At 48.5% G+C, this 15763-nt stretch overlaps 1 protein-coding gene across 3 annotated transcripts; it reads right to left on the bottom strand.

Moving 5' to 3' along the window:
* Nucleotides 1-1702: 1702 nt before the first annotated feature.
* On the bottom strand, nt 1703-15745 carry ALDOA (aldolase, fructose-bisphosphate A). Of its 3 annotated transcripts, none has more exons than XM_083707670.1 (9): nt 15608-15745; nt 6625-6750; nt 6292-6503; nt 5112-5166; nt 4829-4989; nt 3953-4036; nt 3630-3804; nt 2782-2981; nt 1703-2144 (listed from the first exon to the last, which is right to left on the bottom strand). In XM_083707670.1, exons 2-9 carry the CDS (start codon nt 6734-6736, stop codon nt 2049-2051), a joined length of 1095 nt encoding a protein of 364 aa, XP_083563796.1. In that variant the 5' UTR covers nt 6737-6750; nt 15608-15745; the 3' UTR covers nt 1703-2048. The 3 variants fall into 3 exon arrangements, with proteins under 3 accessions (XP_083563796.1, XP_083563794.1, XP_083563795.1); XM_083707668.1 differs by lacking the exon at nt 15608-15745 and adding an exon at nt 12572-13107; XM_083707669.1 differs by lacking the exon at nt 15608-15745 and adding an exon at nt 7617-12627.
* Nucleotides 15746-15763: the final 18 nt, after the last annotated feature.

Raw genomic sequence — 15763 nt, 5'->3', positions numbered from 1 at the left:
TGCTGTATATTTTCTGTGTCCCTCGTGTACTGTCCTCATCCAGCCAAACACTGGACCAGCATATATATTCGGAGAAAATCAAATCCACTTGTGCAGAAGTTAATTGTTATTCTGGCTGAATCCAGAGATTTGTCAGCACCTTCCATCCCTTAGCACTTGTGCTTTGAAACAATTGAGCATTCAATTGAGCACTCACCTCATTATGCTAAGTTTGAACTGTGAAATACTACAAGACCACACGAAAGCCTGATTTGTGCATGTACTGAGGATAGCCCAAGCTGATGACTCTCCCTTTGTTCTATATCCAACATTTTTCAAAACCTAGAGATACAGGGTTGGGGGGTTGTTAGCACACCCAAGAAGAAGAAGAAGAAGAAGAGGAGTTTGGATTTGATATCCCGCCTTTCACTCCCTTTAAGGAGTCTCAAAGCGGCTAACATTCTCCTTTCCCTTCCTCCCCCACAACAAACACTCTGTGAGGTGAGTGGGGCTGAGAGACTTCAAAGAAGTGCGACTGGCCCAAGGTCACCCAGCAGCTGCATGTGGAGGAGCGGAGACACGAACCCGGTTCCCCAGATTACAAGACTACCACTCTCAACCACTACACCACACTTATGGTCAAGCCACTAAAAAAGATAGACATCTTATCAATCCTGTCTCACTTAAAGACTATCCTATCCATTTTCCCTTCCATTTGATTGCAAATTGGGCTGTGTTCTATGTAGTACAATGGTTAACTAAAAGCATTGCAGTACTGTATACCCATATTTTCAAGTTCCTTTTGCATGTGATATTCCTATTCTATAGGCCTCTAGCCAATCTGCAATGGAATTACCAGGTTAATATGCTAGGTTTTTCTCAAACCAAAAGATCTTCTGTAATCCACACTTCCCAAATATTACAGGAATTATTAGCAGTAATCTAAATAGCATTCAGATGAATCCAGCTCTACATCCCATATTAATTGCTCAAACTATCCATGATCAGGAGCAATTTTCTGTGCAGTAGTGAATAAAAACTAATGTGGCTTCTTCTAAGAAAAGCTAACTAGCAAAGACCTTGATGCTACTTCCCATGATCTACAGTCTTCACCACTATTTCGCTCAACACTTTTCTGGGGGAAATGGAGACACACACTTTGATAGCTAAGTCATTAAGAAGCATAGCTGAACAGGTATATAGAAGAGATTCAAGCCCCTGGCTTCAAAGACTCTCAAAAAGAAGGGCAAGGTGGGGGGGACACAATCTGCCACTCAACATGTTGAGTATTTGTCCAAAACATCTGGAGACCACCATCACCCCTGGCCAGCATGGTCAATGGTCAGGGAGGGTAGGGCTATCAATGGCTACTAACTGCTATAATCTGCCTCAATGGTTGGAGGCAGAAAATGCTTCTAAATACCACTTGCTGGAAACCACAGGAGGGAAGAGTGCTCTTGTGCTCTGGGGTTCTGCTTGCTGGATTCCTACAGGCATCTGGGTGGCCACTGAGAACAGGATGTTGGATCAGGGGGGCCACGCTTCTTATGTCCTTACGATGGGAGCTGCAGTCCACAACATATTGAAGGCACTGCATTCACTGGCTATCCCTGGAGTCAACAACAATTGGCAAAATAGGACATAAGCCCAATGCAGCTCCCTGTACATCTTCTAGAACTCTGCAGGGGGGGGGGGGGAGAGAAAGAACAACAGAGACCCTGGCAATGTTTAAATAGATTCTCTTTTATTTCTAGAAGTCCGCGAGTCAGGCGTCGTCCCAGCTCCGGAGACATTTCGGTGTTATGGCCACGGACCAGGAGTGTCGTCGGTCACCAGAAGGAAAAGCGGGACATCACACACACACAAGGCATACAGAGGTGGGGGGGGGGGAGGCGGATCAAGGGGAAGGAAGAAGCCAAGGCTTCTGGGTTCTTTCAAGGCAAGGCAAAGATGTCCACCTTTCCCTGCTATAGAAGCTGGTAGAGAGGGAGCAGGGCAGGGCAAGAAACAGAACAAGAGACACCACAGGCACAATGTAACAACAAAAGAGCGCAGCCAGGCCTCTGATTTTAATAAGCATGATTGGAGACAAAGAGGGACTCGCTGGCAGCGGCTCCGCCTTTTCCAGATGGAACATATTTGCCCTGGCAGGCAAGGCTGTTGGCCTGTGTAAAACAAGAGGGGGGAGTGAGAAGAGATGTTGGAACTGCTTTCCTCTTTAAAAGGAAAAGCTACACTTCGCACATCCTCCTTATTAGGATCACAGCCACAACATAAATTAGGCCCCTTTTCCTGACACACAAAACTCCTGTCTCCTACCAGGAGGAAACACCAAGGAGTCCTGATTCCCAGTGTCACTTTACCCGTAACTTTGACAATTGCAACCCCCTGCCACCTTGCCCATAGCCCTACCTTTTGCCACCAAAAGGTTGGGCGAACAGAACCTGGGAACCCTGACTCTCAATGCAATGAGTGACCAGTTAATTTGTTTATTTTTCAAAGACACACCTCAGACCCCTTCCCGTTCCCCACCAACGTTGCTTTTAGTTTTTCTGCTATTTGCACCCAACCAGGTTTGTTGCATTTGATCCTCTTACTAATAATACATGTCTTCCTAAAGCCCTTTTGAGTGCCTCTGTCAAAGGGCAGCTTTTGGCAGCTTTTGGGGAGATGATCGCTGGACATACCCAACCCCTGAGCACCTTCTTAAAGGAGTTGCTGCTGTCCAGTGGCTACCCAGCCCCTTGCCTTGACCTGCTAGATCCCACTCCCAAGGGCGACTGGGGCCCCGGCAATACGTACCATAGCGCGCTTGATGTATTCTTCCTGAGCATTCTTGAGGTTCTCTTTCTTGCCACTCCAGGCCTTGAGGGCAGAGGCTTGCAGGGCACGGCCATAGGAGAAGGTCAGGGCCCATGGCTTGTGCAGGGGGCAGTTGTTGATGGCATTCAGGTTGATGGTGGCCTCTTCCTCACTCTGGCCACCAGACAGGAAAGTGATACCTGCGGCAAGACAATACAGTTAGCAGCTGGTAAGGAAGGAACGGTTTAACATCTGAGAAATGCAGAATTGAAGGGTGAGGAGGGAGAAGAATGGAGTTTGATTGCAGAAAACGTTAGGAATAGAGGGTATTATATCCACACACACCCCAGTCCTGCCTCCTGAATCACCGCTTCTCCCTTCACACAAAAAATGGGTTTGTCTAGCACAACACCTTTTTCAAAAAAGCTGGTGGGGTGGGACAATGTCTCAACTACAGGAAGCTCTCCAGGCAAAAGCTAAAGGAGTTTCCTTGAACAAATACAATGGTACCTCCGGTTGTGGACAGGATCCGTTCCGGAGCTCTGGTCGGATCCCGAGGTTTCCGCAACCGGAGGGACTGCTTCTGTGCATGTAGCAAACCCCCAGAAATATGCTTCCAGGTTTGCTGCTTACATATCCTGAATTTTAAGTAACCGGAGGTACGACTGTAACAAACTATGGTGGCAACTCTGTAGCCATTAGAATGATAACTCCACTATTGAACAGATACCAGCAACCGTCCTGTAGGGGTGGGCTCTATATATTACTGCAGTGTAAATTTTTGAGGGCTGCCACCTATTTTTTGTGGGGCAGGAAGGAACAGGTGCTTCTGGGTACCATTCGCTTACCAGTAACTGCTGGGGGCACAGTGCGGCGCAGGGCGGTGACGGTTGCCATGGCAATTTCCTCATTGGTGTATTTCTGGGTGCAAGCGTGACCAGCGGTCACCATGTTTGGCTTGAGCAGGGTCCCCTCCAGGTAGATGTGGTGGTCGCTCAGGGCTTTGTACACGGCAGCCAGAACCTAGGCATGGCAGAAGGAGCAGGAGGTCAGTGCTGGGAAGTTCTTCCGAGGTCCTTCTCCTTTCCTTCCACGGCAGAGGCAAAAAAAGGCAAAAGCCAGCCCACACCAACTTGCGTCAATCAAGCGCCTCCCTCCAGGTCCACCTCACCTTTTCAGTCACATACTGGCAGCGCTTGAGGTCATGGTCACCGTCAGGGAGGATTTCGGGTTCCACAATGGGGACAATCCCGTTCTGGAGTTGAGAGACAGGGGAGATGGATAGTTAAGATCCCACAGAAAAAAACAGAGCTAAATCAAAACACAGTAAGAATTCCAAGTTGCAAGAAGGACATTTGATCACATGCCTAATCTAGTTAGATGCAACTTAGGCTCTAATTGAGGGCTCCACCTAGATGTTTCAGCAGCTACTGAATATGTGGAACTTCTTCCTAGTTCAAGTACATCAGAGCTGGAAATTCCACCCAGGAGGGGAAGCCACATGTCTAACCTACCAAATTCCTTGCTGCCCTCTTGTAGCAGCAGATGGGTACTGCAGTTGCAGAAGACTGCCTCCACCCATTTGCAAAATAAGGGCACTGCATGTCCTTGGGAAATTTCCCAGAGCGGTATTTGGCGAAGAGGACGAAACTGCCATTTCAACACTACCATCTTGAGATGCAATCTGACTGCCAAGCTGCAAGTCAGATTCAAAGAACTGCCCTACAGAGTCAGACCACTCCTCCATCCGTTTGTTTGTTTATTTGGGGAACTTCCATCCCACCCACCATCTAACAACCTCAGGGTTGGTTACAAATCCCTTCTTAAAATATATAAACAGCGATACAGAGCAGATAAAACACTCCTAATGCCAACCATCCGGTCAGTCATAAAATGATCCATGAGCTGCACATAACCTGATGACTCAACCTTCTTCCAGCATCCAAAAAACGGAAAACAAGTGGGTCTTTCTAGAAACTGCTTAGTGCTTAAGTAGATGTTGATACTGTAAATGCCCCCTTTCCCCTCAATGCCTGCTGGCACTCACCGCCTGGCAGATGCTGGCATAGCGAGCCAGCACATTGGCGTTCTCAATGATGGCCAGGTGGGAAGGGGTGGTTGGAGTGATCTTCAAGACGCAGCGCCACTTGGCAAAGTCAGCGCCATCCTTCTTGTACTGGGCACAGCGTTCAGACAAGCCATCCAGACCTGCACAGGTAAAAGGGGGGTTAAGGGCGGATGCCGCCGAACCCAGCTGCTTCTCCTAGCTCTAGGCTAGACTGACTTCCCTTTGCAACTCACCCTACCAACACACAGAGATCTAGACTCACCCTGGGTAGTAGTCTCTCCGTTAGTCCCAGCAAGAGGCACAACACCTTTGTCAACCTGCAGGGAGGAAAGCGAGGCAGAGAAGTCTGTTAAGCCTTTGGCTTGCTTCGTGGCAAGTTTCTTTCCACTGAGCTACACATCTTGTCCTATCAAGTCATTCATCCAGAAACAAACAACATAAATAGTGGCTCCTGCTCATCAACTTGCTGGCCCAACTCAATAGTCTGTAGGCCATATGCAAGTTGTTTAGACCAAGATTTTTGTTTCCTTAGTGAATAGGTAGCTGGGATTCAAAATATCTGGCCGTGATTTGGAGGGAAGGAGGCAATAGACAAATCCAGATAACCCTGTGGTCTCCAATGCTTTCATCCCTTTAAGATTAGTTCCCATCTAAGCATATCCACATTTATGCAGTAGGACTGCAGTGTTTATGGTCTGTCTTCTTGAGGCAAGAGAGGTAGCAGTGCCCAAGGTGGCTTTCTCTGTGCCACCAGCCCCATATGTGGAACTCTCTGCCCCATGAGGCTAGGCAGTCTCCCTCTGTCTCCATTCCAGTGACTGAAAACATTCCTTTTTAAACAAGCTTTTCCCTATTGCTGCTTAGTGCACTGATCACAAGTGCCGTGATGAAGTTCTTTGTGTGTGTTTTGGCTGCTGTTCTTAGTTTGGTAATTAGTGTTAATGGCCAGACCACTCTTTTCCTTTCGTATTTGTAAACTACTCTGAGCAAGCAAGGAGAAAGCACGACTATACATTTTCTAAATAAATAAACCATCAAGTCAGGCAGACTTTTTTATTTAAAAAAATGAATAATTTTCTATTGCTTACAACTGCCCCTCTCACACACAGGAGAGAATGCCTCTTCTAAAATGATGTCTCTTATGACATGTGGAGAGGTTATCTAAATTTAAAGAAAATATGAATTTTCTTTAAGGTTTGCTCAGATGCTAGCTCAATCAGTTAGCAAGCCCTTCTGCAAACAGATTTTTTAAAAAGTGGGTGGTGTCTTCAAATCGGAGCATTTTTTCCTGCGTTGTGGTGGTTTGTTGTGGTTTTTTTTGCAAGGTCATGCAGCCTTCAAGGTCATGCGTCCAGAATACTGGAACTGGCCTACCTCCTAGAGCACCAAGCATGGTGGGCTCAGCAATTTCAGACTTATCACTTGCCACCCACGTTGCTTACCTTGATGCCAACAACGCCACCCTTGTCCTTAATGACCTGGGTGAACTGGCGGCCATCATCGGCTTTCTGGTACATGGTCTCATGGAAGAGGATGACTCCACCAATGCAGGGGTTGACCCGGTCATCAGCGGTGAAGAGCAGCTGCCTGTAGAAGCGACGGTTTTCTTCGGTGTTCTCGGCGCCGATGGACTGCAGGCGCTTGGCAATGCTGCCTAGGAGGCGGAGGAGAGGATGAAGCAAACAGTTGTTACGTTAAAAGGAAGGCTGTGCAGCCCTTTTTTGATTCCACATTCCTGGCTCGTCCTCCCCACCCAGCAGCTCTCCGTCCCTTACCGGTGGATTCATCAGCAGCAAGGATGCCTTTGCCCTTGGCCACAATGCGGTGGGCAATGTCCGACAGCTCCTTCTTCTGCTCGGGTGTCAAGGCTGGGTATTGGTGAGGCATCTTGAATGGCTAAACTGGAGAAGGCAAAGAAGTGTTAATACAAGCCTGGCAACGCAGTCTCTGGACTTGCCTTCCTCTTTTCTGCCTGCTCAGTCCTGTATCTGAAGGAGACACCCACAACAAGGACCTTCGTGTCTGTACAGAGACTGGCAAGGAGGGCGGGAGAGAATTCTGCTCCTCCCTGTTGCTATGGAAACCGGAGGATTCCCACTAAGGTCAAAGGGGATGCCCAGATTAAAGCCATATTTGAAAGAAGGAGGAAAGGCTCCAGCAGGTGATAGCTAGTAGATACCAAGGACGTTTCAAGGACAGAGGAAATAGCCGTTTACCCTGTTCCTCAAGAGAACCCCAGTCCCCCCCCCCCCAGTTTTTCCAACTCCACGCCATGCTCTGAGCTTTCCCCCTGATATTAGCTACCGCAATCAGCTGCAGCACCTTTGCAATGCGAGTTCCATTGCAGGGGGGAAAAACTGGAAAGTGTAAGCGAAGGAGTTAGGAATATTTACGCTTACTTTAGGGGTTTTTGTGGGGGGGGGTCCTGTTTTCTTTTCCCCTCTGCAACAGTTGTACATTAAGCTTCGTCACGTGATTTCAAATGCTGCGTTTTTTCCCCCACCGGGACTTCCTCCTCCCTTCCCCCACTCCACCCCACGTTTTACCGTCTCCATCTTATCTATCTCCAAGTCCGATCCCCATATTATATAAACCGCGGCGGCGGCGGCGGCAGGAGAGAATATCCGCAAGTGCTCCTGCGACCATTCCTTATTTTTTTCTTTACTCCCCACTCCAACCCCCCCGAAATCCTAATCTGTAAAGAGGAAGGATTCTCCTTGGAGGAATGCGTGCGTAAGAAAATGGGGGGGGGGGGAGTCAAACCTGCCTTCTTCCTTAGCAGCAGCAAACAGGAGCCGGGATGGGCGCGAGCAAAGTGAAGCGTTCGAATCGAATGCTCAAAAGAAGCTCCGCGTTCCAGGATCGAACGTCATGTAACAGGGCAAGGCGGAAAAGGGTGTGAAATTGACTCATTGAGGAGGGGGGAGGGAGGAGACTTAAAGGGCCCAAGCTCTCCCACCCCCTAATAGCGGCGAAGGTATTTATTTAAATATAAGGAAACGGAGATAAGCGTGGACGAACTCTGCTCCACTCGACTGAGTCCTACGCGTGGAAATAAGAGGTTTCATTCCCGTGGCCGACCGTGCTGCAGAACCCCAGCATGTGCTTAGGAGCAAAATCACGTTTTCATATTTGCGATTAGATTAGAAACCTCCATAAGCTAGGCGCATTCACTGCATACCCTAAAAGGGCACATGCACTTTTTAACCTGCTCGTTTAAAGACCACGGAGGGATAAAATGTTGTTGAGGACCGAGGGCGTTGCCCCATCTTCCTGGGAGATGGAAAGGGAAGCCAAATCGGGCTCCATAGGTCTTTCCCCCCTTTGCATCCTCTGCCAGACTCTAGTTTCAGCGATGACCTTTCAAGGGGACACCTGATCCCCGCTCCTCCAGCTCCTCTGTCCTTTTCTGAAGGACATGCTGCTATTTCTGGATCCCCTCACCCCCATGAGTGTTGGGCTTGAGCTGCGGAAAAGAGAGAGAGGCCTGGGCAAGAGAGAGAACCGGAGTGGGAGCGATAAGATGGAACCGGTGGCCCCGCAGAAAGGAATTTTCACAAGCGAAAGGGCAGCTTCTATAACGGGGAAAGGCTGCAAGCCTAAGCACATTTGCAAGAGAGTAGGACCCGTTTGAAAGGACAAATATTTGCTGGCCGTAGCCACAGGCGACTGCAAAACGTTGCCTTTAAATCCAGGATAAGGGATTACAGTACTAAAAGATCAGAAGCAACAACAGCGAAGATTCTGAACTCCCCATAAAAGCTCCAGGGTCAAAACTGGTGGTTTTATCAGTATAGGGGCAACAGAGATTTCTTTGACAAGACCAAGCATCTGGGTTCTGGAGTTGTGATCCTGCCAGTGCTTTATTGGCCTACAAGCTGTGCATAGGGGTAAAGATGTCATGGGTGGCTAACTGAGATTAGCGGTGGGGAGGAAGAATTGTAATAATGACTCAAAACCTGCCCACCGAAACAGTCCAGCTGTCCAATAGTTTTTTTAAAAAAAGCAAAACATATAAACCCAAAATTATCTGAACCACTTTGAATTCTGCCCAGAACTTAACCCAATTCAGGGCACCTTCCCAGAACCTGGTTTCACTCTTCTTAGTCCTGTAAACTCATAAATAGGGGTGCTTCAGAGCGAGCGCAGAATGCCTTTTGCTCAAGACTACACTGGGATGAGTCTCAACCTTTTGTGGTGTTAGGAGCCAAACATTCGTCCCATCTGACATTCTCTGGCGCCAACACATTTGCAATTTAGAGAGCCAGATAAGGAGGTTCCCTTGGCATCTGTCTCGTAAGATTTTAGGCACCAGGCAGATACATTCCAGTTTTCCCAAGCATTTGGATCTTGCCGTGGCTTGATTTTTGGCCTGTTCATGGTGTCCACATTTTGGGATGGGCAGATGTTATTTTTCTGTTACTGATTGCTGGTGGATGTAAACTTTTAGTACCATGTTTAGTTGCTTTGGGCTATTTTATGTCATCTTTGCATTTTCAACTTGCTGTCAGTTGCTTTGAGACCTTTTTTCTTGTAAAAAAGGGAGGGATAAATTTAATAAAATATGCTAGTTGCAATTCAAAGTGCCACTGATCCATGTTTTAAGGAGAACAGTGCATTTCGGCTTGTTTGTTTCAGTTGTAGGGCAGATTTTCCTGTGCAATTATTGCACTTGTAATGAACCAGGAGAGATCAATAACCCAGAGAAAAAGCTGGGCGTTTATGCACATCTAAGATGTGGGCTGGGGTGGAAAACTGGCCTGTTGTCGGTTTTTTTGCACTGAGCAAGGAACTGCCACGGGAGCACCATGGGTTATATAACACCCCAGCGGCTGGGAAGTGAGAGGCAGCTGCTGTTTGATTGATGAGAGGAGCGAAAAGGCCAGGCACCTGTGGGGTCAGTGTAACATGGGAATGCTGCAACCCCCCCCCCTCCGCCGCCCCTTTGCCTTGGCTCCCCAATCCGAAGTCCAGAACCTTCTTCTTAGTCCTGGTCAGAATCCAAACTGGGCTTCTCTTGGGGTGATTACGGTAATAGCTGAGTCACTGGTCTCTGTGCAGGAAAGCACGTAGCGGGCGGCAGGGGGTACGAGAGAGGCGCCCCTCCCCCTCCCCCCATTCGGACCTGACTGGCGACTATAAACAGGGTTGGCTGATTGGGAGCTTCCCTGCCAGGACTGAACGTACGCGCGGCTTGAACGGCAGAAACGTCACCATCCGTTCAGATCCCTCTTCCTCATGCGCCGATTTCTTTCTCCCCACCCGATCCCAACGCTTTTCCAGTAAGGTTGCCTCCTGACCTCTTCCCCCTCCCTGAGGAGAACGTCCCTGTCTCTTTTTTTAAAAAAAATATCTCCATTACTCTTTTTTTACGTTTCCAAAACGCACAGTCATACCGAGCAGTTAATCAACAAAGTGATTTACACCGGAAGCTGCCCGGCCTTTTTAATTAAATAGCAGGTCAGGCACCCATTCAACAGGTGAAGCGTTTCCCGGATTTCTCCACCTCATGCACTGCCTTAAAGGTACAACAGGGAGAGGAGGTGGCGGCGGGGGGGGGGGAGGCCTACCCGCAGCAGTTAATACTGTTTGCTCCACCTCTGCAGGGCCAGTAAGACCAACCCCTTCTCACCACAACTATCACAGCCACTCGCCCCCTATAAAGTTTCTGCAGAGTCTTAGATCAGCCAGCCTTTAAACGACAAATGCAGTCGAATAGCTGCTCATCCACAACGCCAAAATGACCAAGCCCCGAAATGTTAACAAGGGGGGTATAGGAGGAGGTGTCTAGGCTCCAGGAAGAAGGTGGCGAAGGCTCCCTGTCTCTTTGAAACGGTTGCTGAATGGCAATAGATGTTCATTGTTGGTTGTTTTAATGAACGGTATGGATGGCAAGCCGCTTTGAGAGTACTCGGTACAGAAGCCTTTTGAATAATAACACTGCCACCGGGCTTCCAGTGCAGAAGTGTAGGGGGTGAAGCTTTCCCCCTCTTCGTCTTCATGCTAAGGAAAGTTTAGCCTACTAAAATTTCTGCTCCACCGGCAACTGTTAAGGGCATTATAGCTCTGCCTTCCCCATCTCAAATATCAAAGAGCCTCGCTGCAGATTTGTTGTGGCAGCTTTCGTGGACTTAAATCCATTTCCTCTGAAGGATGGTGTGGACTCTTGTCCACAAAAGCTTATGTTACAATAAATCTGTTAAGTCTTCAAAGTGCCGTAAGACTATTAATTGATTTTTCCCCTGCAACACATTAACCCAGCTACCCACCTCTGGAAGCTCTTGCTCCCCAAAGAAGTGGCGGGGGGGGGGGGGACAAAGGAAGGAGCTTGACTGCGTGTCCCCAGGCCCTTAACAACAAATAAGCAAAAACAAGGCAGATCCTTCCAAGAAACGACTGCAGCCCTTTTTTAAAAAATGCCAGATCACTAGTCGGCAACCTGCAAGTCGGCAAACTGCAACCCATTTAGTGCCCACAATGATCTACCATACACACCCTGTCCAGACCACCTTATCTGGAAGAGGGTTTTCACAAGTAATGTTCAGAATAGCTGCAGTGTGGACAAGGGCATCCTTTTCATGCAGGATAGAAAGCGGCAGGCGGGGCTTTTAAAATCAAAGTATACATTCCATTCAATGTAGGCTTTACATCTGAGTTGCAGATGCAGGGATTGCACGACCTGATTGAAAGCATCCTTTGGAAGAAAGCTGCCTTAGATAAGACAAGAGATGGAAGCAGGTTAAGGAGGAGCAAAGAATGAGCCAAGGAGCAATGGAGGTCCAGGCAAAGTGAGGCCACAGGCTTGCTTACAAGACAAATACTGGAAGGTGCAACACACACACACACACACACCCAAACCCTGGAGCGGTGGATTGGGCAAGCACCAGGGACAGAAGGATTGAGACAGACAGACACACACACACACACACACACACACACACACACACACACATACTTTCTGTTCCTGTGTCCCAGATACCATGGGATTATGTGAGCGTTACTTCCTCAAACAATCAGCAACTGTGCAAGACTTTTGCAAGTCATTGCAGCATTCAAAGGAAACAGCCGTGTTAGATAATATAGCTGGAGTCCCTTTGGTCTTACATGGAGTAACTACTGGATGTATGAAAACAGGATTCAAGGTTTAGGGAGGCCCCATCAATTACATAATAAATAAATGATAAAGGGGGTGATGGGAAGAGAACAGAGACAGGATTTAAGGGGGGGGGGATCAGACACAGACAGGCTCAGTGTTGTTGCTTTTTTTTCCTTTTAAAGGAGAAATATACTGTTCGTAAACTCAGAACAGGCAGAGGGTTTTGTCTGTTTTAAACAAAAGGATATGCCCTTGAGACAGCATCCACCAATCACATGCCTTGTCATTCACAGAGATGGAATAATAGCATTGCATAGTTGGAAGGGACCCCAAGGATCATCTAGTCCAACCCTCTGCAATGCAGGAATATGCGCATGTCCCATTTGGGGATCGAACAGGCCACCTTGGCGTTATCAGCACCACACTGCAACTAGCTGAGCTATAGATGTTGTTTCCCGCTAAGGCTGCTCACTGCACCCCTACTGAGCCCCACATCCTGCAGGCAGCATCTTGGGCCCTTTCCTAGCAGCGCGACCATTCAGATTTGCCTCTTCTCGACAGCCCCTTCTCCCGACTCCCACCCACCCCTCCACAGCCCCCTCCTTTCCCTCCCATCTCCCAGATACCGTGGGTGTAGCGGGGGTTCTGGCAAGACACGACGGCTCCGTTGGGTGCTGGGTGACTGGCAGAGGCAAAACCGGGGGCCGGGCTGTATAAGAAGGGAGCCGGAGCGGGAGGGAGGGGCCGCGCTAACCTTCTCCCCGACCCCTGGCCTTTTGCAGGGCAGCCTAAATATAGGCCTTGGGGTCTGGGAATGTGAAACACGAGGCCTCTGACATTCCCTGCAGAGCAAGGAACAGCAAGGGTGTCACGGGGCCCGGGGCTGAGAGACCTGTGCGATACCCCCTCCCCCAGTGTGGCTCAGTCCCAATCAAGCAACCATCCCCACACATGCATGCTATCCTTCTCGCTGCCGGAAAGCCAAGTTTTGACCCACTTCCCTGCAGCCCTGCGTTGGCGGTGGTGCAGACTACAAGCAACCCCTAGGGTTTAGAATATATTTTGGCCATCCGCCTCAACCTGTGAGCTGTATCCAGCCCCCTCCTCCCTTTCCCAAGGAGAAGGCTAAAGGAGGCAACTTCCACCTTCCATCTTGGGTGATTCCCCCCCCCCCCCAATTTTCTCTTGCTACTGGCTTGCATTTTAAAGCTTCTGTTGGGTTTCCCATTTCTGCCCCTACCCCAGGACCTTAAGTCTCCCAGCGCCATCTGCTGCCCCCCTGCAGGAACAACAACTCAATACCAAAAGGGGTTTGTTTTTCTTTTTTGAAAAAAACGAGAGGTACAGTGGTACCTCAGGTTACATACGTTTCAGGTTACAGACTCTGCTAACCCAGAAATAGTGCTTCAGGTTAAGAACTTTGCTTCAGGATAAGAACAGAAATCAGGCTCTGGCGGCGCGGCGGCAGCAGGAGGCCCCATTAGCTAAAGTGGTGCTTCAGGTTAAGAACAGTTTCAGGTTAAGTACGGACCTCCGGAACGAATTAAGTACTTAAACCGAGGTACCACTGTATATGCAACTCGCTGTTTAGATTACAGAAAGATGGCACGATCCATTTCAGAGCAGGACCTGAGGAGATGGCAGACTCTGGTTTACTGGAAATATTTTAAGAGCGGGGCTGGCAGACATCAGTCGGGGGTACATCCTGCATTAACACACCCTGCATTGAGTTGTGTAGGGTGCTATCGTTGACCTCTAGGGTCCCTTTCCACAGTATGATTCTAGGATTATGAAATCTTTTTAAAAGCAATGGGTGTGGTGGACCAACTCAGCTAAAGGAAGTGGATTCCTGATATTTAGGGCCTGGGGAGGAAATAGGCCTTAAGATTATTTAAGGGACATGTCAGGCTCTTCAGGTCTACAGTTAGAGCTACACAACCAATTGGAACTGGGAATTATCACACAAACCCCACCTCAAATTATTACTGGAAGAGGAGGCAGGGGCTACAACAGCTGTAAAGCAGCTGGCTGGCAGACCAAGAGCCCCTCTGTTTTTCTAGCTGATGTTTCGCTGCTATGAAGTGGACAGAAGTTACATCTTCCCAAATTCATCAGATGATGAAGGGGGTGGGGGAAGGCTGTCTCATTTTACATTATATAAGCAGTGCAGAGCAAGTGTCAACACAACTAGATGCTTCCTCATGGGCGGGTGAATTTGGCCGCTACAGGGCTTTTGGAACTTCAGCCAAGTCCTGCGAGGAAGAGTTGACATTGCCCTGGCCTGTTTAGCAGAGAGAACACCCAGGCCAGACCCAGGAAGACACAATAGGTGCCTAGGGCAGGGCTCAAACCAATGGGTACAAGTAGCAGATTGCATCTGAAATATCAGGGGAAGTTTTCTTAATGGTAGGAGCTGTTTGATAGTGGAATGGACTGGGGAGTTTTGGAAGCTGAGGCTGGACATCCAAATGTCAAGGATGCTGAGGTGGTATCCTGCATTTGCAGATTGCGTCCTGAGCAAGATCCTGCTCTTGAACTAAATGACCAACAGTGATGGTGGTACTATGATGCTAACATTTCCCTGCCACCTAGAAAGAATAATTTCTATCTAGAGATAAACATGGGTTAAGATGTCCGTGGATCACAGAGGGATTTTGGGGAAAGTAATGACAAAAACACGACTACAGATCAGCAAGATGACTTTTTACCTTCTATCAAGGGGTTGTGTATGTACAGATGTAATTTGTGTATGGTGTGCCACACAAATCGTGCCTCTAAACCAGTCTTTCCCTGTGTTGGTGCCAGCTAGATGGTTTGGACTACAGCTCCATCAAGCTGCCTGGGACTGACGGGAGTTCTTATCTTGTGAGGTAGGTTAGGCAGAGAGGCAGTGACTGGGCCAAGCTCACCCAGCGAGCTTCCTGAGCCAAATGGGCATTTGAACCCTGGCCTCCTAAATCCTAGCCTGACACTGTAACCACTTCACCACACCGGCTCTCTCCAAGTACTCCCTAGGACAGACGCTGCTTAGCTTCCAAGATCAGACACTATTTCCGAGCACAATTCAAAGTGTTGGTGCTGACCTTTAAAGCCCTAAACGGCCTTGGTCCAGTATACCTGAAGGAGCGTCTCCACCCCCATCGTTCTGCCCGGACGCTGAGGTCCAGCGCCGAGGGCCTTCCCCTTCTGGCGGTTCCCTCACTGCGAGAAGCCAAGTTACAGGGAACCAGGCAGAGGGCCTTCTCAGTAGTGGCGTCCTCCCTGTGGAACACCCTCCCACCAAATGTCAAAGAGAACAACTACCAGACTTTTGGAAGACATCTGAAGGCAGCCCTGTTCAGGGAAGCTTTTAATGTTTGATGTATTACAGTATTTTAATATTATTTTGGAAGCCGCCCAGAGTGGCTGAGGAAGCCCAGCCAGATGGGCAGGGTATAAATAATAAATTATTATTATTATTATTATTATTATTATTATTATTATTATTATTATTATTTGGTGTTTTAAGGCGTCTGGAAGACACCAGGTTGGGGAAGCCTGCTCTAAATTCTATAACATACTGAATTTAGAAATTCTGAATATGCCAATGATGTTGTTAAGAGAAGGGAGAAGCTGGGACTGTATCAAGAAGAGGTACAAGCGGGGGGGGGGGAATACTGTACCTATTAAGCAGGAACCATTGGCAGGCATGGAGAGAGACTTAATAGTGATCCTCACGCAACCAAGATGCTCTACACAGCATTTGTGGCCTGCTGCTGCTGCTGCTGCCTCCTCCTGCCTACAGCAATAGGCTGTGCTCCACTTCACCATGGCAACAT

The sequence above is a fragment of the Podarcis gaigeae genome, assembly GCF_964106915.1.
Source record: "Podarcis gaigeae genome assembly, chromosome: 13".
Classification (NCBI taxonomy): domain Eukaryota; kingdom Metazoa; phylum Chordata; class Lepidosauria; order Squamata; family Lacertidae; genus Podarcis; species Podarcis gaigeae.
Note: the sequence above shows the minus strand (reverse complement) of the source record. Positions and strands in the feature narration are given on the sequence as shown.

Bases quoted from the DNA above. Each gene is read 5' to 3' on its own strand.
- ALDOA (XM_083707670.1), bottom strand. From the start codon at position 6,736: ATGCCTCACCAATACCCAGCCTTGACACCCGAGCAGAAGAAGGAGCTG. The intron at 5,167-6,291 runs GTAAGCAACGTG...TCCTCCCTGCAG, and splicing joins GTGGCGTTGTTGGCATCAAG to GTTGACAAAGGTGTTGTGCC. The intron at 2,145-2,781 runs GTACGTATTGCC...TGTTTTACACAG, and splicing joins AATACATCAAGCGCGCTATG to GCCAACAGCCTTGCCTGCCA.